This window comes from Lagopus muta, chromosome 4 (genome assembly GCF_023343835.1).
Source record: "Lagopus muta isolate bLagMut1 chromosome 4, bLagMut1 primary, whole genome shotgun sequence".
Taxonomy (NCBI): Eukaryota; Metazoa; Chordata; class Aves; order Galliformes; family Phasianidae; genus Lagopus; species Lagopus muta.
Window position 1 is genome coordinate 11,904,624 of NC_064436.1, and position 26,438 is coordinate 11,931,061.

At 41.5% G+C, this 26,438-nt stretch overlaps 1 protein-coding gene across 8 annotated transcripts in view; it reads right to left on the reverse strand.

Annotated features, from left to right (window-relative positions):
* ZNF827 (zinc finger protein 827) overlaps positions 1-26,438 on the reverse strand; it is a 184,227-nt gene that overhangs the window by 5,042 nt on the left and 152,747 nt on the right. For all 8 annotated transcript variants that reach the window (XM_048942613.1, XM_048942617.1, XM_048942616.1 and 5 more), the window contains 5 exons: positions 8,810-8,947; positions 7,100-7,271; positions 5,615-5,781; positions 2,511-2,702; positions 2,229-2,406 (listed from right to left, as the gene is read on the reverse strand). In XM_048942613.1, coding sequence (XP_048798570.1) covers positions 2,229-2,406; positions 2,511-2,702; positions 5,615-5,781; positions 7,100-7,271; positions 8,810-8,947 — 847 coding nt within the window. The remainder of the gene's footprint in view (positions 1-2,228; positions 2,407-2,510; positions 2,703-5,614; positions 5,782-7,099; positions 7,272-8,809; positions 8,948-26,438) is intronic.

The window sequence follows — 26,438 nt, forward strand, 5'->3', positions numbered from 1 at the left end:
TGTGCTCGGCAATGCTTGCCTACAGCCGCCTCTGCCGCACAGCAGGAATTGTTCCAATGTGGGAACAGGATGTGGGCTCTGCTTACTCACAGCAGAAAGCTTCCGGACCAGGGTGGACGTGGTAAAGGGCCTCACCCCTGGTTCCTGGACCAGGAAGGGCTGAGAAGGCTGAAGGAGGGAGCCTTCAAAGCTGGGAAGGAAGGCTGAGCTGACCAAGCCTGGACACCATCAAGACTAAAATGCACCGGATCCTGCTTGATGTGGCTTAGAGGAAGTTGGTGAAGACAGCTACCCGCCCAGAATATCTGCAGCGTTACACAAAGCGTACTGGCTTCCAGATCTAGCTTGTGAGCTAGAAGAGCAAGTCTAGGTAAAAAGACACAACTAATGCGCCAAGCTGCCATCTTACAGATGTCTCCCTTGCATGCTGATCTGCATTCACTCTTTAGCAGCTCTGCCAATTATGCACTGTCATTTAAGGTAATTTCTAAGCAGATATCCTCTCATTTGTTTTCACTCACTACAACTGATTGCGTTTCATCTTGCTAACGATGGAGAGATTTTGGAGTGAGTGCAGCAAATAATACAGGAGGACAAACAAACAGAAGTAAAATATCCGGACGCTTTTCCTGATGCAGCATCAAGTACTCTGATCCAGAGAGGGAACCTGGCACTGAGGCTGCTCAAAGTGGTTAGCTCTACTGCAACAGAGAACTCAGCTGTCTATGCGCACATACCTCTCCTGAGCTGGGTGCTCTCTGGATCAGAATCTCAGATTTTGATCTGGAACTGGAGGAATCATGTTTTTTTTTTTTCTCTTCCCCCACAGCAAACAGGAGACAGAAAAATACAATTTACTTAGATCTCTTCAGGCTCTTCTGGATGCCTTAAAAAAAAAAAAAATCAGAGCTTTTTCTTAGATGCAGCTTTGAAGGTACCTAATTATTACTTGAGTCGGGCAGGAATAACTTATGTAGACTGAGAAGCCCATTCTGTCAGGAAGGTCTGAGTCATAGGTCATGATTTTTCCTCAGTAAATAGAATAGATTCTGTGCAGCTTAAACCCAGAGCGCGTGAGATCACTGGCCTGTGTGTCCAAGACAGACATCCCATCGTTCTGGCACGCTACTTGTTTCCTAGCCTGGTCTTATTCCCAGATTCAGTCATCATATCTCAGTTGATCACAGAATCAAATTTGGGAAACTACAGAGCTGTATAACAAGACACTGCCTGGCAAACAGAACCAGTTTTCACAAACCTCAGTGCAAACTGATAGAGCTACTCATGGTAACGTTAAATGTGGCGCGCTAGTTACCTGACAGTTACAGTGCATTGAAAACATTAGTTTGCTTAGCAAGAACAGTGCAAGCAGGGAGGCCTGTGCCGGGCCTGAAGTGGCTCCAGCCTCTCTTCTTGCAGCAGCTGGAACAGATGGAGAACAGGGGCATACATCTTGCATAACAACACATTGCCTGCACACAAGGAGCAAGCGTATGGCCCCAACTATCACCCCTCCCCTCAGGGGTCCAACTTTGACATAAGGGCACAGTCGCTCACTAGAAACATTGCTCTGTATGAACAGATCTTAAAGGACAGCACCTTAGCCAAAGACAGGTTTTTTTTCTTAAAAGAGCGTACTGCTTGTTACACGTTAATTTACAGTGATTATTCCAAACATGCAAAGAAAGGCAGAAAAGGATCAAAATAGTTAGTTGCTGAGAAAGGCTGACTTTGCATTAGAATCTACAAGGATTACAAAGCAACTGAGAGGTCTGATTTTGAGAAGCTGACTCCATACTTAGTGGCACAGATTGGACAGGACTTAGATTCTTTGAGCTAGGTGCAGAACAGAGAATGTGGTGCATGCTCTCCTTTGCTCTAATGCCTTCAAAATGCCTCTTAATTGGACAGTGCCTCCGTGCGGTGCTGCCTCATTCTCTTAGGACCCATCATGTACTTTCTCCTCTTTGACTTGAAATGGGAAAGGCCATACTTTGTTAAGATCTATCACTGGGGAAAACTACATATACTACTATTTGCTATAATGGTGCAAACCCATGTTAAGGCAACTCTAATGGACTGGGCTTTTATTATCTAGACAACAGAAGCCCCAAATCTGGATTCTCAGACACTTTACTAATCTTTTCTGGTTTACTTCCTTCTGTCCTGGTCCCCACAATATTAGAGGTGCTGAACACAGTAAAAGTTGGTGTACTTGCTTTCCTTACTTGAGCCCACCAGTGGGGACAGTGTGGCATTTCTTGTGCTCCAATAATTGCTCGGGTGTCTTCATGAACTTGTGGCACACATCACACTCAAACATCCGTGTGATCAGGTGGATTTGCAGATGGCGCTCAAACATATTTTTTGTTTTGCAGACAAAGTTACAGAAAACGCATTCAAAGCCTGAAAAATGAAGAAAAGGAAAAAGCATTCCTGATACTGTGGCCGGATCTACTGCATACGAGGTGACAATTTGTATTTGTTTTATGGTTTTTTTTTATTTTTACCTTTCTCTGACTTCTCTTCAGTATTCAGTGAGGTCTGAGTACCAGGCACTACAGAAATGACCAGCAGGTTGTTTGAACCCTTGTTTTTTGGAGATACATCTGCATCTTCTTTGCTGTTAGCAGAGTCACTGAGTGCTGACAGTGAAGATGAAGATGGACTGTTAGATTCACTGGGTGTCTTCCTCTCCTCAGCTGAAAAATTGGAATTAGGAGCAATAGCTAGTACAGCAGACTGCAATCCTGTTTTACATTTCAGGATGAGTGTCATTTGAAGTTAATTCAAACATACTTATAAACAAGTCTGAAATCAACTGGTCAGTTAGGGAAGCATCATGATTTCATATCCCTCCATTTTGTAAGTGTTTATACTAGCATATCCTAGAAGGTATTCTGTCTGTAATGGCAATGAAAGGAAGCATGCAATTCTATCACATTATTAAGCAAGAAAAAAAAAAAATCCCAAGCACACACTTTGATTGGCTCAGACAATCAAGAACTTGTCACTGAGAAAAAAAGCCACGTTTTCTCAAATGGAGGTCGGGGTGCTGTTGATGGCATCGTTTACTAGCGTTTCAAATTAAGCTTCCATCACCTTTCTGCTTATGTCTGTCTATTGGGTAGCTCTGAGAGGAAGGGTAGAGAAGAATAATGACTGTAAGAAATAACAGCCTGGTCTCAAGATGTATCTGCTGTTGCTAGGAACTCTCATTGAAAATTAAATGAAAAAAAACAATAAAACAAAAAATATTTAACTGGATCTAAAGCTGTAGCACTCCAGCGTTGCCTTATGTGTGCAATAAATGTGTGAAGTTGGAATCCCAAATAGTATCGCATACTAGAAATGAGCAAGAGTGAGAGTTCTCATATAAGCCTAATCTGGTACATTCCACTCTGAGCCAAAGAATCAGAATGGACAAATTATTTCCTCCCCTTTATGTCACACTTTATTCAGAGCTGTGTTAAAAACAGACTTAACTAAAATGTCATATTATCTATGTGATAAAGTAAGTCCTCCGATTGAGGCCTCTGCATACAGCAATATGTATCCAGCTAAAAGCTCACAAGTGGCACCTTTAAGTCTAGATAAAAATGTTGGAACGCGCTAATGAAATCTGATGACCCATGCTGTCAATAGGAAGGATGACTGGGATATCATACAGAAAGACTCACTGACCTTGGGGGCTAGAGTAATAAAAATGGAATGAAATTTAATAGTACACACTACAAGGTTATGACCTGGAAGGCCAGTAACAAGAATTTTTGCTACAAATGAGGAGAGCTTAAGTTGGAAACAGTCAAGGAAAACAAAATAAAGGAAGAAGTTGAGCAGAACACAGGATGAATACGAGCTATCAGCAAGCTAAAGTCTCCAAGGAAGGTAAATATGATCACAGAATATTACTGCGTGAGTTATTCCCAGCAGCTGCTGCTGTTTTACTCTGCCACCGCTACTTATTCCAACTAAATATGCCACGTGCAGCCATTGTTGTGTATGCCAAGAATGGGGATCTCACAAGAACACACACAGTGTAAGATCGGTACTTTCAGAAGAGTATTTCATCTAAGAAAAGGCCCAATGAATATTTAGATGGGAGAGGGTTGTTCTCCAGAAATACAGGAAGAGAATAAATACCGTGGGGAGGGGAGAAAAAGATGGAGGGGGGTGAGCTGATGTTTCAGACTGAGGGAACTTCTGGCAGAAAAGAACATGGGTGAGTTCTAATTATTACTAAGACACATGCTGGCAATTTTAAAAAGGTACCTCAACTTGAATACCAGAAAATCTGCATGCGATCTGTCTGTGGGCATAGCGGGTCCAAAACAATTCCACTTGCCTGAAGACATATGCCAAGAGCCTTACAAGCAGGCCTTTTATGAGTAAGTAACCTTACAGGGTAGGGACTGGAGGCGAGTGAACCAGAAAACCCATCCTGTCTTTTTCCCCCAATACGTGCCATATGTGTAAGCATTTGGCGGGATCTCCTGCTGAATGGCTCAATTTGACAGAGTGAATGAAGAACAGATAATTAAAAGACAAGCGATAATTAAAAGACAAGCTTTAAAAGACAAGCAGCACCTCCAATATTTTAGCCACAGCAAGTACAGCTCTTGTTCTGAGCTCTGATGCAATCTTTTCACATGGCTATAGGTGGCATTTCTCCATCTACAAGTGGAGATGGAAGAAAAAACTGGGTAAAGACAGTGCGTGTGCGGGGAGATGGGAGTAGAGTTGCAGTGCTGAAAGCTGGCACAAAAATTTGTGAGGCATTCCAATAATTTAACGTGCATTATAAGCACCAACATTCTCCTCTCCTTTATCTCTTTCCACCCTTCCTATCTTCCCACTTTTACCTTCGACGTAAAGAGCAATGATTAATGATGGGAAAACGGCGCTGGATGCAGTTCAGCTTCAGTACTGTCAACGCAATTATTAGTAGTTTGTGACAACAAAATTCTTCTGCTTGGTGTTATAAATGAAATCAACTGAAAGCATTCTAATTTTCTCCTCCTTAAATTATGCCGGGCTTCACTAGTTGGACTAAGCATATGGAGCTTGTTTGAAAACTGCTGTTGCTCTTATCTTTGGCTATTAAGTGACTAAGAACAGGACCAGGGAGAAGACACGGGATTTGCTCTGATACTGAATACAAAGTGACTTTTAAAGTATTTCTGAGTCACAACACTAAAGAAACATCAACAGAAACTCTGAACACACCAAGAGCAAAGCTCAGTATATTATGTGTTACAACCTTAAAGCCAGATACACACAGCTAGTGCTCAAAGTTGCCTTATCAGCACTGAGGTCAAATCAGGATTTTGATGAAAGAATAAATCAGTCAAAAAAACAAACAATCTATGTTAACTTCAGCAAGGGAGGAGATTTGAGGGACATGGCCAAGTAGCCCTTCATTTGTCCCCTACACTTGAAAACTGATCTGTACTAGCGGACTATTTGCCTGGCTTCACTTCAGTTTTAAGAGATCAGACCTTAATTAGCAAGCATTTCAGTGAAAGTAAAGAGAGCGCTTATCAGGAGTGTGAAGGTTGCACCTAAAAAGCAGGGAAGAGAGAGATCACAGCAGCTGGGAGGTGGGGATCGTCACCTGTGTGCTTGCTGTTGACATGAGCCTTCATATCTGCCTCTTCCATGGTGACAAAATCGCATGCTGTGCAGCAAATCGAGAACATCCACTGCTCCTTATCCACATGAAGGGACATATGACTGACAAACTGGACATTCATCTCCGTCTCAAACCCACACACATGACAGCTGCAAGCAGAAGGGAATTCAAGAGTAAGAAGCATTAAAAAAATAAACTACAAATAGAAGAATATTATCCTTCCCTTCACTTTGAAAAAAACAAACCAAAAAACCCACCCTCACTGCACAGTTCTCTTCCTCACTGTTGAATGTTCATTGGAAAATTCTTTGTCTGCTGAACTGCTTCTGAACTGATGGCCGTGCCAATGTGATTAAGGGCAGGCACAACGCAACAATCCTGTACATGCTATAATGATGCTAGATAATCATAAAGTTAATTAAAAACTACAGATTCCAGATGCTGCACATCACCTAGCTGATTCCTTTGGGCAATAAGAGGCACCGCAGCTTTGCCAAGACGTTTAGTATGGCTGATACACTGACAAACAGAAAGCGTGCTGCACGCTCTAGGAGTTATTTTCAAGCCCTGGAATGGTTCCCATGCCAAACCGGGATCCTGTGAAAAACTGCCTGGCAGTTTCAGCGTAAGCAAGTAAAAATGGGTTCAAACATTTCTTACACTTGACTGGAAAACAGCAGTCCTCAGCTATGCAAATAATTAACAGGGAGACAGATTTCACAGCCAACGCATACGAAGAGTGATATTGAGAAGCAATGGAAGGGACCCTTTAACCTTCTGTGCAGTCCTCCTCTTGCTTTTTGGGGCCGTCACAATTTAAAGCAAGAAGCACTCTGAGAGTGATTTTGTACTCTGCTTGGCCACTAGGGCGCATAGCACAATTTGCAGAACACACGGCACTGCATACAAAAAGGAGAATGCCCAAATTGCCATTTCGTCTGGGCAGTTCCTTTCAATTTTTCTGGCTCGTTCCCCTAAAAGTCTTTTTTCACAATATTGGTCACAGTGTATATACCTCTAGCAAATGGGAAAATGTGTATGTCTTATTTTAATACGTTACTCTTTGATTTCATAGATTTGGTTGAAAACAACGGAGTTAATAGTGCTTTAGATTTGCCATGAATCTACATAAACAGTGGGAAGTTCCTCAGTGCAAAACTTAAATCAAAAATTAGAGAGGCTTCTAGCAGTCCATTTGACTCACAGAACCATTAAAAAAAACCATCCAGAACAAAACCACACATGCTCAAGAACTCTGTCCTTCCCAATGACTATCCAAGTCAAACAGCAGGAGGCAGCCAGCTAGTTCTGCTGCTTAGCACAAAGTCAGATAGACATGGGCAAGTCAAATACATTCAGTGCAGTTTCACCGTGGAACACCAGAAGAGGGGTCCTGTAACAGCCTATGCAGGCAGCTAAGACAAATTCCAGTGTCTGGTGCACTAGGTCTATTGCCTAGGTCCTCACCTGTAATAGTAAGGGTGCTTCTTTCCATCACTGCCTTCAGAAGTGACAGCGCTGACAATGTCCTCAGTGTCTGTACTCACCAGCTTCACAGAATGGACGGTCAGGTGCTGGTTCAGATTAGCACGGCACTTAGCAGCGTAGGGGCACAAGTGGCATTTGTATTTTCTCTCTTCTGAGAAAGAAACAGAAAACCGTCCATTTAAACTTCATTTTGAAGCAAACTGTTGTTAAAGCTTCCAATAACCAAGTATGCATTCCTTTGAGTTTCTCTGAACAATTTCCTGAATAAGGTACTTTGGAAACTAGACGTTTTGGAAAATTATAGAAGTTCACAGCAATTACTCAGGAAAAAAAAAAAAACAACCAACTTCATTTAGAAGTAGTTTAGGGCTATATTTTTAGCACGGCCTACCATTTGTAGTCAGATATAAAACTTTATAAACTGCAGAAGTGGGGTAATTGCTGCTCTGAGAGCTGCGGCAAAGCCAGTACAGAAACAGGTCCATAACCTGCAACTACTTCCTTTACCAACATCTTTTATTTCCATTTTGGGTCCGCTTATTCTTGAGGTTGCCCATGCGATCACTTGCAGGGTTGATGGTATTGTATTAAGATCTGAGGGTGGGCAGGGATGAAAGGGAAAGCTGCAGCATAAGGCCAGTTCTGAACACAAGCTCACAAAAAGAACAAAAACAAAAAACACTCAAAGAACAATTAAAAGAAATTAAACATGAGCTTCAGTGCTTCACAGCCTTTAAAATAAAAACAATTTCATTTCAAATTTAACAATCCTAAGTCCTGGCAGCAATTTCTTTGTGCATGCCAGGCTTCTTATTGTGAAGAGCTGATTAATAAAACAACCAAATATTACATCAGCTTTTACAACCCTCTCCGTTCAAGTGCTGCTGCTCTAAATTTGAAACATAATGCAACAAGTGCTAGGGGGAAGATCTTCAATAGAGCAGCTCTGGATTAAGAAAAGTCCACAATGCCAAGGAACGAGAGCATCTGAACCTTTCCAGCGTGGCTGTACTAAGTGACATATACTGGCATTATACCAACAATATTTTTCAGTACTGTATTAGAAATTCTTGCTTTCAAGTCTTATTTTGTGCAGTGCATCTCAGCAGGCCGACAAAGTGCATCTTCCATGGAAAAACTGCTCATCTCAGTTGATTTCAATCATTGGCCTTTAGGGAGGTGGTACGAACTTGAATAGTTGCTCTTAAAAACAGTAAATAATAAGAGCAAAGCTGAAAGATGGTATTAAGTCCTGTCAGTTTCACATATCTGAAACATCAAAGTCAAATCTTTTGTTGTTTGACAACATTTAAGAAGCTCATCAAGTAAATGTAAGAAAGGCCGGACAAAGGCTGTGTCTTTCCTTCGGAATGGTGCTAGCAGATTTGGTTAAACAGCTGATATCGACAGGTTGAACTGCAGGAACTTGGACCAACTTGAACTTGCATGTTTTGTAAAGATTAATTACAAGCTGGCTGTAAAGAAATGTTAGCTAAGTCCCCAAGCACGTCTGCTGTGGCTGTTTCTGGCCTGTTTCTGGTGTTGCCTTTGCTCTAGCAAAAAGCTGAGCATAGCCCATTCTACAGACACTCATCTGCTTATCTTCCCCCCCATCCATCTTAAATAAGCTATGACGAACACAAGGATTTCCTCAGCACTAAAGAATAACATCAAAGCATCAGCTTTTACCTGTGTGCAGCGAGAGATGTCGGGACAAGGTCTGCTGTCGACCAAACACTTTTCCACACACTTCACAGGGAAAGAGCTGGTCATTAAATTTCCACGATGGCAATCCATTTCCTGCCTCCAACCCTAGCTTTTCTGTTTCTGTGCCAAAACACATACAAACAGAAAGCTGTATTTTAACAACTCGGAAGACTCAGATTTCACTCAGCATACTCCTGTAGGTACGATATAAAACACAGCACCTTGGCTGCATGCTCATCTGACACGAGTTCATGAAGAAAGGAAACTTTCCTATTGATGTAAAGGAAATAAATCTTTCATACCTAATCTTCCATATATACTGTAAAACACAACACTTACCAGCTAGACACAGTCAGAGTTCAACCAGATTACGTACAGAGAGAAACTCAAAAACGAGCAGGGCAAAGCTTTAAACTCAAATTTTGTTTTTGTGGAGAAACTATGCCTTTGGCTTGTTCACTCACCCACTTTCACCCAGCGCATGAAGACCCAGTCTGAGACGGTGGTTAATTTTACACTGGGTTATTATTCATACTGAAACAAGACCTCCAAACTTTGTATTTGCTACGGACGTAGAAACGACTGCTGTACGAGCAGTCTTCCACTAAAGGAGAGCAGAAGATTGAAGAAGGGCACTGAAGAAGACCTCAGACTGAAGTTAAGTGAGGAGGGCACAGCATGCCAGTGAGTGGGTGGCACCTGGGGTAAGCTCTAATCGGTAACTTCTGTCCTCAGGCATCAAAATGCACAGCAGCCCAGAGGGCTGCCCATTGAAAAACTAAGACCTTTTGAGAAACGTTATCTTTATACAAGTGTTACCAGTTGTTCCAAGAACACAGAGAGTCTGCTGTAGAAAATAGATACTCCACACAGCATAGAACAGTCATAAAAGACACCCTGTGAGAATGCAGAGAGGAAAAGACTGGGGACGAAGACAAACAAAAATCATACACTGTTTGAAGAAGGTGGTAAAAGCATCTGGACAGAAGGGAGAAGAAGCCAGTGTAGATGGAAGATAACAGTGATACTACTCAGATTTGTATGAGAAAGAATGTTAGCAAATCTTGTGTAAAGAAATATTTTCTGCCAGTGTCCTGTTGTGCCTGAAGGAAGGGACCGCTGCAGTAAGTGTCACAAAACTCAAGGGCTTTCAGCAGCTTCCTCAAAACAGCAGCAAAAGTAGGACAGAAGGAGTGGGAAAGTTGGCTTAGAACTTACCGAAAGTAGAAGACCTCCTATTTCCACTAGAATGGAAGGTGAAACACACAGAGCACCCTTCTCTAATCCCCCATCACCACTGCCCAAAACTACCTCCCCTGGTGTATGTGATAGAAGAAAAGCATTTGGCTGGTGTGTTCAGGTAAACAACAGGAGAGGATCTGAGGACAGGAGTGCAAAAACATCTTAGTGAGCTAAAGTTCTATCCTAGAGTCAGGCACAAAGCAGCAGAATCTTCACCCAGGGAAACACAAAGGAATAAGCACCCGACTTGCACAGGCAGCATCACCTACCGCTGCAAATCCGGCAGGCATGTCTAGAAGAGTCCTGCTGACAAATAGGCACCCAGCTGGCTCTAGTGTGATTTAGGTAAACAGTTGTCAAATACTGCAATTAATTTAAACAACAATAAAAACAACGCCTCCTCACGTTGGGCAGAGATTCCACAACGCATTTTCAACAAGTTTAGGGACAGTTGTACCTTGCAGCCCCTTTCAGCTCCTGCATACAGTATTCAAGGGAGGAATTATGAGGTCACATCTGAGCACTGCCGTCCAACAACACTTTTTTTCTTACAGAATTTCTAGTTGGGAAACAAGTTCCGACTCTTCAAAATAGTCATTTTTGTGAAATTAAAAAAAAAAAACAATAAAAAACCTCCCCAAAGGGATTGTGACCCTTAACTTCCAAAATCTTCAATAAAGAGTAATTCTTTTTGTTACCGTCCTTGAGTTCAAAACAGTGGAAAAATCTGACTCTGTATTAATGTTACAGTTATTTTAGCAGAGCTTCTTGAGTACACAATCAAAACAGCGCTTCAAAAGAGGAATACGGTAATAATTATAATAGAAGGTCACAAGGGTGCGCGTTGCTTCAATATGCTCACAACAAAAACGAATTAATTGGGACACACACCAAACAAGTCGGCACAATTAGACGTAAATATGTCTCTTAACAATTCATTTCAGCATTAGTCATCAGCCTTCTTTTATCTCTCAAGAAAGAGAAATATCCTCTTCCCTATTGTGGATTTATAGCTATCAGTTCGGGGACGCTCATAGGAAGTTGGAAAAACACCAGCTTTCTGGTTGTCTCAGGCTGGGGAGGGCTAGTCCCTTGCAAAGGTGCTACATCCTTTTCACTGACATCAAAGAAGGTACTGCAGGTGTTTTGAAAGTGTTTATGTTTACTTTACAGTCCTAGCTGCAGTACTTATTTCTTTTTCTACTGAATCTTCTCTCTACAGCCAAGTGTTTTTTCTATTCATCAGGTTTCTTTGCTTGCTCACAGGATAACAGAACTGGTCTCTGGTACCACAGGAGCCTCAGCATTTCATGGGAAGCCTTCTCCTTCAGCCTCCTGAAAGCTCTGTCTGCAGCTGAGAAACTGAAGCTCTGCCTCCATACAGTAGTCCAGGAATCATCCCCAGAGCCTACCCAGTAACTGACCTTCACAGTGACCTGAGGAATCGGGTGAGTCAGCATCCACAGTCAACCGTTGGGCTCTGCCTCTAATTAAGGCTGGTAATGGTCCAATGACTCTGAGACCATACCACCATATTATGCACACTGTTCTCTGTGTATCCCAGTGTGCTTCAGCAAGCCACTCTGCATCATTATCTTTAAAGAATACCTCACACAGAGGGTCATTCAGTGGCCAGGAGGACGATGGACTGAGACCAACTAATGTTAAATAATAAATCACCATTGTAAGACATATCCCACAGAACCCCAACTTCCACTAAGACATCCCTATAAAACAAAAAAACAAAAATAAAAAAACCAAAAACACAAAACAACAAAAAAACACAAAAACTTGATGTAAGATTTCTGCTTTAAACAGACATTCAGCAAATTCCAAAGTTCTTACATTAAAAAACAAATATGACTGAATAATACTCAAATGATTAAATAAGTAATAAGCTGCATAGGTTTTGGAGTTTAGAACAAAATATGCTTAGTAAAATGAAAAGCCTCTAAGCTCTTCAGTGCACCATTAAAAAGTAATAGAAACTTGAAGTATATTAACAGTCAGTAATGCAATTACTTTGAAATAGTTTTAGTTTTGCATAAATGATTTAAGAACTTTTTTTTCCTTTTCTAAATGTAAAAGTTAATTCTCAGTGAAATGCATTGAAATACGTTTTTATGACCAACATTGCTGCCATTTTACATCACTTAGTATCACTTCCCTGCCAGCCCCAATTCAACCCTGTAACAAGCAAGCGCATTAAGGCTCACATTCGTTCAAGGCAGGGTTAGAAAGGGCTGGGACTGTCCCCTTTAGAAATGCCTTAGCCTGGCTTTTGTCAAATGCTGAGAAAGGGTACCCCATCTGTTTGAAGCTGTTTGTGAAGATGAGTACAAAGCGTGACCTCAATACATAAACTGCTGAGAGTCACTCAATCAGCACTGTGAGTGCTACAAGTTCTCACATACAGAAAAACTTCACAATAAAGGGGAAATATCTCTGAAAGTCTTTGGAACTTTAGCAGTCAGCTGATAACTTCTGGTACTGCCAGCCTGAAGTGGATTGCAGCTAGCCTGTCCTCTGTCATCCTTCAAGCACCTCGCTTTTAACCAAGAGGGACATAGACTGTATGCAGCTGTGTATGAACGTCACAAGAACCCATTTTCAGGATTATTTCTATTTTGTTGCATCTAAAATAAGTTCAAGAAATTAGTTATTCAGAAACAAGGTATTCAGGTCGAGCAATCATGCAAACACTGTTTTTAAGAACTTCATTTGGCTAAAGATTCTTCTCTCTGCATTTATCTATGTTACTACAACGTCTTCCTGTGCTCTGTGCTCTGCATCATAAAAGATGCACTTTATTGCATGGGAGCCTTCCACTTTGGTGTTCATCCATCACCTTTTGCAAGCATGCAGTATATTTAAAAATTGAGCTCTCCTTTCTTGGAACACGTAATTGAGTCTTTGCTGCAAGCCTGTTTGCTGAAAGCCTGAGAAGGGCTTGTGAGCTCAAAAATACACTGACTATATGAAACTGCAGCACTCCTTTATAAAAAAAAAATAATCAAGAAAAAGGTCACTGAGGTGATAAAGACGTTGGCTTTTGTGAAAAGTGTAAAAACAAAAGATGAACTGTAAAGATGCTTCTGCAGAGAGACATGGGAAAAAAGTGAAGCCCACCTTGCTGCTAATACTGAGTGCATTTCTCCAAACTGACATCACAGGCATGGTGAGAAAAATGAAGCCTGAGTCAAGGCAAAGATAAGGTAGTCGATTCAGTGACCTGGAAGACAAATCTGCTTCCCTCCTTTGTTTCAGGATTGACAGCTATTTAACTCCACTTACACAAACAGAGGACTTGTGACTAAGCAATGGGGTTTGTGATAACCTTCATCTGCATTATAAAGCTTTCAGATCGGCTTTTACTGTCTGCTTTAAACTCAACAACAAACAAGAAAACAAAAATCTTCTACTTCTAAACTTAAATCAGTTTATGTTTGTAAATTCTGTGGCCGGTGGCTGAAGCTGCAATAGTTCTGCAGTCATTTGTTGAAATAAATTATTTTTATAACAACGTACACTACAACACCACATTGAGGATTGCACTGCACAGCACTATCTATGACCCACTGCCTCGCAGTAGGATAAAACAAACAGTGTTGTCTTGCTGGCAATCTCATGTCATACACAATAAGGTAATCCAAAATTCCTGTTGCATACAAAGAATGGCCTTTAGCTGTAACATCACTGACCAGAAAGCAGAAGAGTCCCTCTAACTCCCTGCACGGGCTTCAGTTGTCTTTTCTCTATCATTCACAGCTATTACAGTGGAAAAAGTCAGGTTGGTTTCACGACCATAAAGGAAATAATACAGATGATCTGTTTTTAAGACTGATTTAAGACACAGCAAGGAATGATGTGAAGTACCAACAAATCCCCCCCCAAACAGGTTTCTGAAAGTTTATCCAGTCACTGTTAGCCAAGAGCGCAGTCAATCCCTTCAGTAGCAAAAGCTCCATCATAATAATTTCTGCTTGTTTAGAAATAATAGCTGTAAACAAAAAATAAATTCTGTATCTGTTGTTAGATAAAAACTTGCTAATGTGCCCTCTGCTGTCTTTGCATGCCATACCTTATTTCAGTACGATACCACCCTGCAACAATCTCTCTGTGATAGCTGGATAAGCCACCGTGGTGAATTTGCACAAGCTCCCATCCAGCTCCCTCCCAAGCAGGTGCCTCTTACATTTTGCTCACCCCGCTTACGCTGTTTGTAATTTTGTTTTGGTTGCTAAAACAGTGAATCCAAATGAACTTATGAAAGTACTGTTTGCTTCTATTGTTAAAGAATACAATTAGTTAATTTTTGTAATGCCAATGGGTTTCTTCCTTCTGAGTTTCTTTCCTACAGTTGTTTAAAACATGCCTCCTAAGAACCCCTTTTTAAAATTACTCAGAGACTGTCATGTACATTTAGGACCATTATGGTATCTGTATAAACCTTCTTTTTTTTCTTCTCTTTTTATTTTGGTCACTATGCCAATTTCTGTTTGCAGTGGGGGTATTTCTCCCATAGAGAGCAAGTAATAACACAGGTCACTTAGCAGAGCCTAACACTGGTACTCTCTAGCCGGAATTCAGATAGAAATAAAGGCAAATAAGCCTTCAGATTACATTTTTCTCCCTGGCTCCTTGACTCCTTTCTAGAGGACTGAAAGGTGCCTCACTAAGGAAACTGTGAGCTGGTGACCAGAAACATCAGTGGAGGAATGCAAAATACAGCCCCAAGCACAGACTGAGTATCTCTTTCTGACCAGACAGAATTAAGATTTAAAACTAGATGGAAGTCACTGCAAACATTCTGCAAAAGCCACCTTGCTTCATTTTGCAAGCTGCCAGGGGACAAGTGCCACCCCCTACAGACCGTGGTTGCTGCTGTAAAAGAAAATGTTTCCGCCGCTATTACTGCAGATTCTCTGAGTGATAAGCAGTGAATCTGCCACTTCCTTGAAGCCCTTAACTTGCTCCTCCACCCTTCTCCTGTCATAATTCCTATCATAAACACATCTACCTGCAGACCCATGTTTAATTCCTTCTGTGTCTGCATGGTTGCATGTCAGGTATGGGATGCACTGGGGCAGTTGGTGAGATGACTGCACGCACTGGACTCAACTAAAATATCCAGAAATTGGGAGGGAAAATCCAGGAAAATTGTATTACACAGTCATAGAATGGCTTGGGTTGGAAGGGACCTCAAGGAACATCAAGCTCCAACTCCCCTGTCACAGGCAGGGCTGCCAACCTCCACACTTAATACCAGACCAGGCTGCCCAGGGCTTCATCCAACCTGACTATGAACACCTCCAAGGACGGGGCATCCACAGCCTCTCCGAGCAGCCTGCTCCAGAACCTCACCGCTCTCATAGTAAAAAACTTCCCCTTGACATCCAACCTAAATCTCCCCTCCTTCAGCTTAAAGCCATTTCCTCTTGTCCTGCCGTTATCTACCCTTGTGTAGAGTTGACTCCCCTCCTGTTTGTAGGCTCCCTTTAGGTACTGGAAGGCTGCAATGAGGTCACCCCGCAGCCTTCTTTTCTCCAGGCTGAACAAGCCCAGCTCCCTCAGCCTGTCTTCATAGGGGAGGTGCTCCAGCCCCCTGATCATCTTTGTGGCTCTCCTCTGGACCCTCTCCAACAGCTCTCTGTCTTTCTTGTTCTGGGGGCCCCAGACCTGGATGCAGTACTCCAGATAGGGCCTCGTAAGAGCACAGTAGGGAGAAACTAAAATCATTCTGTACAAGAAAAAATTCTGTCTTCTGCTTTGTTTGAATTCATTTTCCTTTTGTTTTTCTTTTTTTTTTTTTTCTCCAATCTATCCCAATACCTGATTGATTGATTTTCCATTTAATTTACTCTTAGACAGACAAGTATTGTAGAAGACAACCTTGCACAAGATAAGATGGGTGAAGATGGAGAGTACTAAGGTAATTCTGAAAGAAATGTCACAGAATGATGTGTTCCAATTCCTTTCCCAGAGCTGAAGAAGTCATTTTAAAACCTGTCTTTCTATTTCACGTTAAGTTTGTACTAAGAAAAGATTCATATTCAATCTGGCTCAATGCTGATGCTCGCTTTTACAAAATCTTCTGATATTACGATAGACAAAAGAGAATATGAGACTTCATACGACTTTGAAAAACAAACAGTCTATAAAACACAGCATGCTGAGTATTAGCCAAAAGTCTGATCTATCAATTCTGAGGTTATTTAATGAGCTTCCCAGCTTTGCTACTGAATTTATATCACAGAATTACAGCTGGAAGGCACTTCAGGAAGCCATTTGTTCTTTCCCTCACCGAAAGGCACACCCACCACACACCAGATGTACCTATCACTTCTGACAAGTGTTTGTCCAACACTTTTTTAAAAAGCTCTCCAACGATACAGAGGTTCCACAGTCTCCTGTGACTGTTGCTGCAGTGCAAAGTCACCACACTGGCCAGGAAGTTTTACTTTGCTGTTTAACTTATATCTCCTCAGTTGTTATTTAAACCCGTTATTCTGCACCTTACGTGAATGTAGGCAACATTTATTCCTTTTTTCTGAAAGCTTTATATATTTGAATACCATTACCTTGTATCTCCTCTTTTGTTCTCCAGAATAAACAGACTCAAATCCTTCAGTCTTTACACACAGCTCATGGTTTCCCATCCCCTGAGCACTGCTGTGCTGCACATTGTTCCTGGGTTACAGAGCACAAAATTGGATTCAGGGCTCCAGCTGCAGAGCAAGAAGTACCACATGTGCCTTACAGACAGCATTTCCCACATCTCAGAGGGATACTGCCCTTTCTGCAACGTGTACACTGTCAGCTCCACATATGGTGTTTGACCAAGACTAATTCAGATCTCTCCCTTAAGCTGCACTGCCTGGCCATTCATCTCTCCCCACATTTTGTGGCACTCGTCATTCATCCAAGTACAGAATTTTTCCTCGCTGAATTGACCGCTGTTTTCCAGACCACTCCTTCATTTCCTTGAGGGAAGGCAGAACTCCAATTCCATCCTTTGCAGCACTTACTTACCTACTAGCACGGTGTCACCTGGACATTTAATAAACACAATTCCATCACCCACAACATGAATGAAAGAGCTAAGTAACATGAGAGCAAGAGCAGACCCTTGGAGAATACCACTTGGTTCCCAGGGTTTCACAGCTACGCTAGTTACAGCTTCTCTCGCTCTAGGTCTCCCTGCTAGCTCTGTGCACGCTGCAGGAGGCAGTGCCAAAGGCTTCAACGCGGCCCAAGGGGTCGATTTTCTTTCTAGATCTGGCAACAACCATTGTTAGGCTTCTCTCCGTACAAACCTCCATGTTTGTTACACCTATACCTCCTGAGGCCAACTGCTGTTATTTTGCTGCTTTCCTTCTTCCTGTCCTGAAAATCACATTTTATCAATTCGTGGCCATTCTTCACCTTCCGTCACCCAAATCAAAACACAGGTCCCAAGAACTGGCTGGACAGCCTTGTGTTGTCCTGGTTTCCCAGAAGACAGCTTAGGCAAAATCCCACATTTCTTATTCTGTGCTTTGAATGAGTGAGGCTGCTCAGCAAGCCCTTCTCAAATGCGACCTCCACTTGTGACAAGCATTTATTTAAAAAAAACTGATAACTACATTTTTTTTTTAAAAGAAAAAATGAAGAAACAAAAAAAAACCCCCAAAAAGCAACTACCAAACATTTGCTGTCAAATAACTGAGACTCAGAAACCACACTCAAAAATGCTGAGAGGTGCCAAACCCTGCCATATTCAAAGGGTGAAGAAAAACAAATACTAAGTTTTGTTTTCCATATGGGATGAAACAGTTCCCTTTGAGCATTTTGCCTTGGATTTGATACTTACGAAATTAAGAGTTTCTGCTTGCCTGGATTTAGTGGATGAGGTCTATTATTATTCTGAATGAAACCAGAAAATAATTGTTCTGAGCAAAAGCACTTTCTTCTTCCCTTACCGTGAGGCTCTTCCTGCTTCAAGAGGAACAAACACGAAATGAAATGAAAATAGATGTTTTTGTCTACATGAGAAGACCGTGTGCAAGAGGGGAAAAATTACCATGTACAAAGGCAACCCATAATAGGACAACGATCACGACTTTCCAGATAGGAGGGCCTTTAAAGATATTTATTAGACGTGGACCTGAATGCATTTTTGGGGGGTCTATTTTAATTAACTGTCTTCATATCTTGAAGGTGCTGTAACTAATTGGCAAAATAATTAGTGAAGTGACTTCACCGGGAAAAGAAGTAGTCCTGTATGTCCACGGCAGTTCTTTCACGTGTGCAGTACTGAGAGAGTGGCCAACTCACCAGTAGTTTCATGTGTTCGTCACAGGGATCCAGTCACGCTGCCCTTGGCTGCTGTGGGAATGGCCAATAAGTCACAATTGTTAACAAAAATATGAACACGCACACATTGGCACATTCTGCATACTTCAGCTGTCTTATTTTAGCCAAGAGGAGATTTGATCATTTGAAATGGTCTGTTCTGCATAATACGTTCTGTTTTGAAAGGGGGCTCGTTAGTTAGAAGTGCAGTGGCTATCAGGAGATGGGCACCATTACCACATCACAGATCTGCAACACGCTAGATGGAAACATGCTTGGCAGCAGACCCAGAAAAAGCTGAAAGAGAAATGCAATGCTGTAACCAGTTGCAGCTGGCTTGGTTAAGACTGCATTAAATGAACTGAAACTTTGGAACCCCCTTCTCATGGGCCGTAGGGCAAGCTGGTTTTCAAAGTAGCTGGGTGCGCAGGAAAAGAAGGCTGCACCCGAGCAGATGATCATGGGAATCTGAAGGCAGGATGCTGTAGATAAAAGCATACTAGAGCCAGAGCCACTGTCACACAGTTTAGCACTGAATCATATTGAACAAGTTAAGCAAAATCTGTCTCTCTTTGGAGAACTATGCCAAGCACTGCCCACTTCTGAGCAGTTCAACTCACTTTCCTAGAATCACTTTCTACAAGTTGTCAGTTATCTGTCTCTTGCTATCACACTTCAGAGAGCAGGCACCAAAAGTGTGCAAAGACAGAGAGCATACACCAAGTACCGTGTACCCCAGAGACATACTTCTGATTGTGAAGAATCAAAACACAATGCACACTGGATGATCAGAAACTCCCATTAGTTATTAAAATCAACCTGCTACTCTGTCACAAGTATGTTCCTACCAGCTATGACACTGCCACAAAGTCTGGGTTTGTCAGAGGGAGATATCTCTCATTATCTCCAAGTATCTATGTCAGTTCATACACGTACACAAGTAAAAGAGTACCTGGTTGAATTTCACCCCAGACTTGTATCAGAAAAGGAATAAAATTAAAAGGTTGCTTTTCAAAACAAAGAGAAGTAGATTTTTCAAGGGTTAGTGAGTAGTTAACACTGCATTCTGCAGGCGTGATGATCGCAGCGTGGCATCTACCTCTAGCCCCACTTTCAGCAATCGCATTTCACAGTAATACTGAGATGGAAATGAACAACAGAACCGAGTGCCTGGTGGAGGAAGCCCTGCATAGTGAATTAAGTGCCACTTTACATTATTCTGCCCTGTTGGGAAGCCAACAAGGGTCAGGCACTCCCATCATCGGGAAAGTGAAGGGGTTACCTGAACATCCTGGGTGGGCAGAGCTCATAACTCAGACCAAAACTGAAACCAAATGAAACAATCATAAGCATCAATAATGGAATAAAGCAGGGGGGAAAAAAAAAAGTTCTATATAAGTCATTTCATGTAGAAGTATACTTCCTCTGCAACTATACGGGCAATAAAAATTGCTGTTCCATCACAGGACCAGAAAATGCTGCCAGGGTCTTGAAATATTTAGACTTTAAAGAAAGACTGAAGTGTAGCACTACTATTAAGAGATAGGAGCATGTCGTACAGAGAGCCTGAGACAGCTAGGATCACTCAGCCTGGAGGGAACAGCTTGGTGGGATCTTTTCATGTGTATATAAACCTGAGGGTGGGGAACAGAGAAGATAAAGCCAGGCTCTTCTCAGAGGTGCCCTGTGGAGAAGCGGCACAGGTACAGATTGGAACACAGTAAATCCCATTTAAACAATATAAAACTCCACACTTTTTTACTGTGCTGCAGTGGTCTTGTACTCACACAGGTTGCTCCACAGATAGCTTATGGAATCTTCATCCCTGGAGAAATTCAAAACCTCCTGTACAAAGAATCACAGAGTCCTGAGATGGAAGGGACCACAAGGATCTTCAAGTCCAACTCCTGGTTCCACAGAGGACCACCAAAATTCAAACCCTATGTCTGAGAGCACTGTCCCAAGTGCTCCCTGAACACTGGCAGCATGGGGCTGTGACCACTGCTTTGGGGAGCCTGACCATCCTCGCAGTGAAGAATCTTTTCCCCAACCTGACTGTATCCTGATGTAGCTCCATGCCATTCCCTTGGATCCTGTTGCTGTCACCAGAGCAGAGCTCAGTGCTGTCCCTCTGCTCCATGTGAGGAGCTGCATGCTGCCATGAAACCCGTCCTCAGCCTCTGCTCTTGGCTGAACAAACCAAGAGACCTCAGCTGCTCCTCATACAACTTGCCCTCCACACCCTTCAGTGTATTCATAGTCCTCTCTAATAGCTTTATGTCCTTCTTATATTGTGGTGCCCAAAACTGCATACAGTGCTCGAGGTTAAACTGCACTAGTGGAAAGCAGACAGAGACATGGTCTGTAACAGCCCACTGATCCTGCCCTGAGCACCAAAGTTGAATTAGATAATCACCAGAGGTCTCTTCCTACCTCAACCATCCTGTGTTTTCTCTCAAAAATAACAGTCCAGAGGTTCTGCTGCTGTGAATGTGCAAGAAAATTGATAGCTTGTAATTGTACTCTTAACTCCTAGCTTTCCTTTAAACATTCTGGTATTTAGGACTGTGAAAAAAGCCTTCATAAAGTGAACAGAGGATTATCTATAATGTGAAGTTAGAGGCTTTTCCGCAGATGGAAGCAAACAACTGTAAGAAGGTGTGAATTGTTCTAATTAACTCCATGGGCACATAGCTGGAAAACTACACAGCGGCAATTTAAATGCCAACATTTCATTGTCAAGCACTTCAACAGAAATCCTTAGGGTCTGTACATTTCACAGTCCCCTAAGGCCTAGCACATTTTCCAGGGTGACAACAGTGCCACAGAAATCAAAATCAAAACCTTGAGGTCTCCTTTCTACACTGCAGGTACAGTGATCTCAGGAACAACACCGGTTAAGGTAATAATAGGAAGTCTAGCAGCATACTAAATGAGGCCAAGGGAAAAAAATCATTAGCAACTTAAGGAGAAAGGGAAACTATAGCCAGATTCACTCTAATTTCAGGTCTGTTTCATTAAAACTCTGGATGCCTTAACTAACCTAGAGATTACCCAAAATTCAGACCTAGTGGCAATAAATGGATGCAGAAGTTCAGTTTGCTGCAGAGCAGAGGAGGCCACAATCACAGCACAAATACTACCAGAAATACAACATATGAAATGGGCACGTTTGTAGGTTGGACAGTCACATACGCAGGATTACAACATCTAGATTACAACATAAACCTTAAAAAAGGAGATTAGGCATGAAGAAATGTATGGGAACTGCTGAATCATGGCCTGAACCTCTGATTGATCACCTGAGACGAGCACTGAGTCAGCCACGGGAGCACAGGTGAAGGCAACTCACCTGTGCTGCAGGAATGGGGTGGAGCCTGGCTGCACCTCTCCTAGAGCCATTTAAGAGCTGATTGCCAGTGGGGAGGGATCTCTTCTGGAGATCCATTCTGTTGGAGTTTTATAAGTGAGCCCTGGATATTGGTAAGCATCCTGTTTTTTCTGCTTTGGTGTAATAACTGCGTAGCCAAGCTCTCTAGCCTCATAACTATAACATCTATACATTCATTGACTGGACAAGAAACATGCAAGGTACTTCATTCTAAAGAATGTGATACCTATGCAACATAACAAGCTTAATTATTTACCTCATTAAATTAAAACTCCAAACATTCAGGAGGTATTTTCAACTACAGTCACTGATGATAGTAAAAAAAAAAAAGCAGTCACAGCTGCATCAAGGTAAGTTAAACACCAAAGTTTCACAGAGCTGGAAGATACTTCCCTTTACCCTGCTCAGATCCCAGCATTCCCACAAACTGCTAGAAAAAGAGATTAGCCCACTAGATCCCGTAATTCTGCTTACAAGGTGCCCACTTAGATGTTGGTACCGCTGCAATGGAGAACGTGCAAAGATGTGGCCCTGAGAGCAGGCAGATTTGTCCTTTTAGTTATTGAAGCTACTGTAGAATTGCCACTTTAGAGAGAAGTAGAAGGAGGGTGTGAGCATGAAGAGAACAGGAAAAAGCATTCTGTAGCTCTAAGCATATATGAGTCACTGTTACATGTTTTAATATTATGCCACTAACTGCATTAGCAGTAAAAATACGACTGATAAAACTGTTACACAGTTCCCAAATTTAATTTTTTTTTTTTTTTTTTTTACTGATCTGTGCAACAGGTATAATACTAGCTTTGCAGCATTTCTGAAGAGGGAGCAGAGGCTATCTATCATCTTACAGGTCCCTGAAGAGCATAGAGACACCATGATAGGAGATGCTGTGATGCATTTTAGAAATGGAACTTGTGGACAAAAGCTATATTTGCTTTATTTCGTTAAAATAAATACTAGTGGTAAAATTAGGTCTTGTACCAGTGGATGGAATTCAGAGAGTCAGGACTATTCGTGGACTACAAGACCCAAAAATCTATGTCTTCCAATTCCAGATGTCTATCTATTTAATCCACATGAGATTCATTTACCACAATCAAAATAACAATTAGGAAAGTCATAGTAAATTTTCACGAAACAATGGAGTTAAAAATACATATATTTCATTTGAGATTGCTAATGAGTACCTCAAATCAACGTGAGGCAAGCAACATCGCTTTGTGGACAGTTCTACATTTGAAAGCATTTCCTTGGAGTTGTTTGCCTTCAAAAGGGAGCATCAAGGAGTGTTTATTGGCTCAAGACTTGGCCTGGGAGAAAATGAAAGTATTGCATCTTGTGAAGGCAAGACAGCTGGCCTCTCCCTGCTACCTCTCATCTCCTGACTTAAATTTGCAGTTCTGGAAGACAGGAACAAAGGAGTTCCAGATGAAATACCAAAGCCAGAAGCTGTCACTCCAAAAGAACAGGCTTACTCACTTTGGACTATAAGAGTTTGTACTGTCATTGTATTTGTCAAGTGAACAACAGAAGTTCAAACAACCCATCGCTACTGCAGATCAGCACCTAGCACCAAGACATCGCTGGATCCAGGAGTGGTGAGGCACTTTGCTTTGCTCTGTTTGTACATCTGGCTGGCTGGCCCTCTTTCCCCATTTTCTATCATTTTTTTTCCCTCTTCTTTTACTCTTTGAAGTAGCCATTGCCTAATATTGTCTTACCTGTAATGCTTATTAATCATAATTAGCAAATGAGCCAATTTTACTTCCAAGTACAATACTAGTTGTTGTAAAGAAAGCTGTCAGAAATCTGATTGTGCATTATGCCTCCAAGTCTTGGGTGACTCCACCACGGTAGTGATCCCTGCTGACTAGGGGAGGTGCAACTTAGGAGACAGAAAAAGATTCACCACCCTCAAACTCTACTGTGTGGGACCAGACTATTATCTATAGATAATAATAAACTGTTTCACTGCTGCACATTGGCAATACAAGTGAAGGAGAGCAGAAGTGTCTTTCTTTCTTTCTTTCTTGAGAAAACAATGAAATGTTGTTATACTACATGCAGATATGCATGGAGAAAAAGATACTCCCCAAGCCCATGGTTGGAGTCTTTGACAATATTCATAAATTACTGAAAAAGAAATAGTGAATGCCACCTATCTGGATTTCGTGAAGGCAGGTTTGATTTACAGAATGAGTCAGTGAGGTAGTGGAAAACTATTAAAACACATTAAAGATTGGCTAAGGGTCAGGAACACCAGCATAAGATCAAGTATTTAATTTATCCAGAGATTTGGACTGAACTACATCGTCTGGCTTACAGTTGGACTGTTTTCTGTCAAAAGAAACCAGTCATTTAAAACAAGGGATGAAAATGCCCTTTTAAAGCAACTGTTTGAAAAGAATATTTTCATTTATTCTCCCTACATTTTGCTAAGCCAAAAAAGGTAATTTATTTAATTTATTGTTGCTCTTCTTAAGGGAAAAGGCCGAAACTACTGAATTGTTTTGAATGTGTTTTTGCATTGGTTGCAGCTTTGATTCTATTGTAATTTTTGGGCAAACTGTTTGATGTGGGCAATATTTCAATATTTATTTTAATTGTTGAGCAAAAGTGAACTTATACGGATAGTGGTAGCAATCCAAAATAGTCTATACATCTGCAATTAACTTTGTATGCTTACTAAACTACAAAACACTTTAGGAAGGAAGGAGAGTAGTTCGCCAAGTCTATCCAATACTTTTGAACTATAGGAAATAGCTTTATTTCCTTCTCAAATTATTAACAGTTCACCACAGATTATCAGGGAGTTATCATTACTTCTGCTGGACCACTGAGTCCCTTCTGACAGCCGTGGGAAATTGCTTTTCCTTGGTTACCAGACTTAAAAGCTGCTAACTACTTGTTCTTCTAATCATGCTAACTATTTATCCTGCCTGTGATACTGCTGCTGATCAAGATTACATCACCTTTATCTGAGGCTCTTACTCCCTCCCTAAGTGCCCCAATCAGCGCATTGCTTTCACTCATCTTTTAATTGGTCTTTCCTAATTATTTCATACTCTTCAAGGATTCTGTATACTCAGTGCCCTACCAAGTGTGCTCTTCCTCTAAAATTCCTCATCTTGCAATTTCCTAATAAACTGACTATAAAGAGAATTGGATTGCACTAAGAAGGAAAGCACTAGGCTGAAGGGCTGCTACCGTGTGGACTGACAGACTGAACTGTGGACTAACCATACCTAAAAATCCTCCTTAGTATCTTCAGCATGAAAAAACAGCAGAAATATGCAGAAATTTCAGAGTACTAAAGAAATAATTTTGACAGCTACAATAGTAAGCGACACTATTCAAATTAGAAGGTCATATACTTATGAAGTTGCAACAAAAACTGCTCTTACATGCTGTAGAATCATGAGCTGAAAATATTAATGGAGAAGAAAACCTTGTTAGTATTTGATTAGTAAATGAATTGCAAGTCATCAGAGTGTTGGAGTTAAAAACCGTGATTAATCGAGGGAGGTATTTCCAATATACATAAACAAGATTTCATGCCACGGAAGAAAGTAATTTGTAAGATCTTCTGCAAAGTAGCACATATAGTTGACTGCAGATATTTGCATAAATTAATTTCCCTAAACAGGGGCAGAAAAAGGCTATGATGGTGGTCAAGGAATGGAATCTCTGTCATATTAACAGAAACTAAAAGATGTTGACTGGCTTACTTGTCCAAAAATAAAGACCAGATTAAGGGGGCAGAAGGTAGCATATCAAATAAGCCCACAAAAGGGAAGAATTATCACAGCTGAAGGACAGCATTTGGTAGAAGATAAACAGTAGAACTTGCTTCGAGTAAATTCCGGTTGAGGGTGGTTCAGCTCTTACCAAGAGTGAGCTTCTGAAACAGTGTTCTTGTACAAATAGTAAGGACAACAGATTTTAAACAGAGCTTGATAAATAAATGAATGATATCACCTGAAGTTGTTACCTATTATAAAAAAGAACTGAACTTGATACATGAGATACCTGTCCTATGTTCCTGTCACTTTTCCCAATTCCTCTTCCGCTAGGGTGCCAAGAAGACTGCACACAGAAGGCTTCCAAGAGTCTAGGGATACAGCCATTTGCATTGGCGCTCTCTCTTGCAAAGAGGCGGGTACATGAGGTTCCACCAAGGTCACGCAGACCAGCCTGCAGGAAAGGCTTCCTTTCCTCATGCTGCTATGCCTGCTTGAGTCACGTCCCTCCATAGCCAGTGCACAGCAATAGCTCAGCCCCACACTTGTTCATCAGCCCGCACTAATTCTGGTGACGGTGATACAGCCTGGCATTCTTGGATGTGGGATTTGGATACTGCTTACTGAATGCTGCTGGCTGTTGGCAGTTGATTTGTTGTATTTTAGTAGATGAGCTGAATTAATTGTCATTTTGTATGCTGTTCACTTCTAGTTCTTACTATCCTATTTCAGAGATGAAATAAAACAGATCTCAACTGAAGGCACGCATTTATCCACGTGATCCCACATAGACATTTCCACAGCGTTTTCTGTTACATCCTGTTGGCTTTTACAATGGTTTGTTACTGCTCCTTTATGCTACTCTCGGCAGGGATTAAGCTTTGTCTGAGCTATCCATAGCACC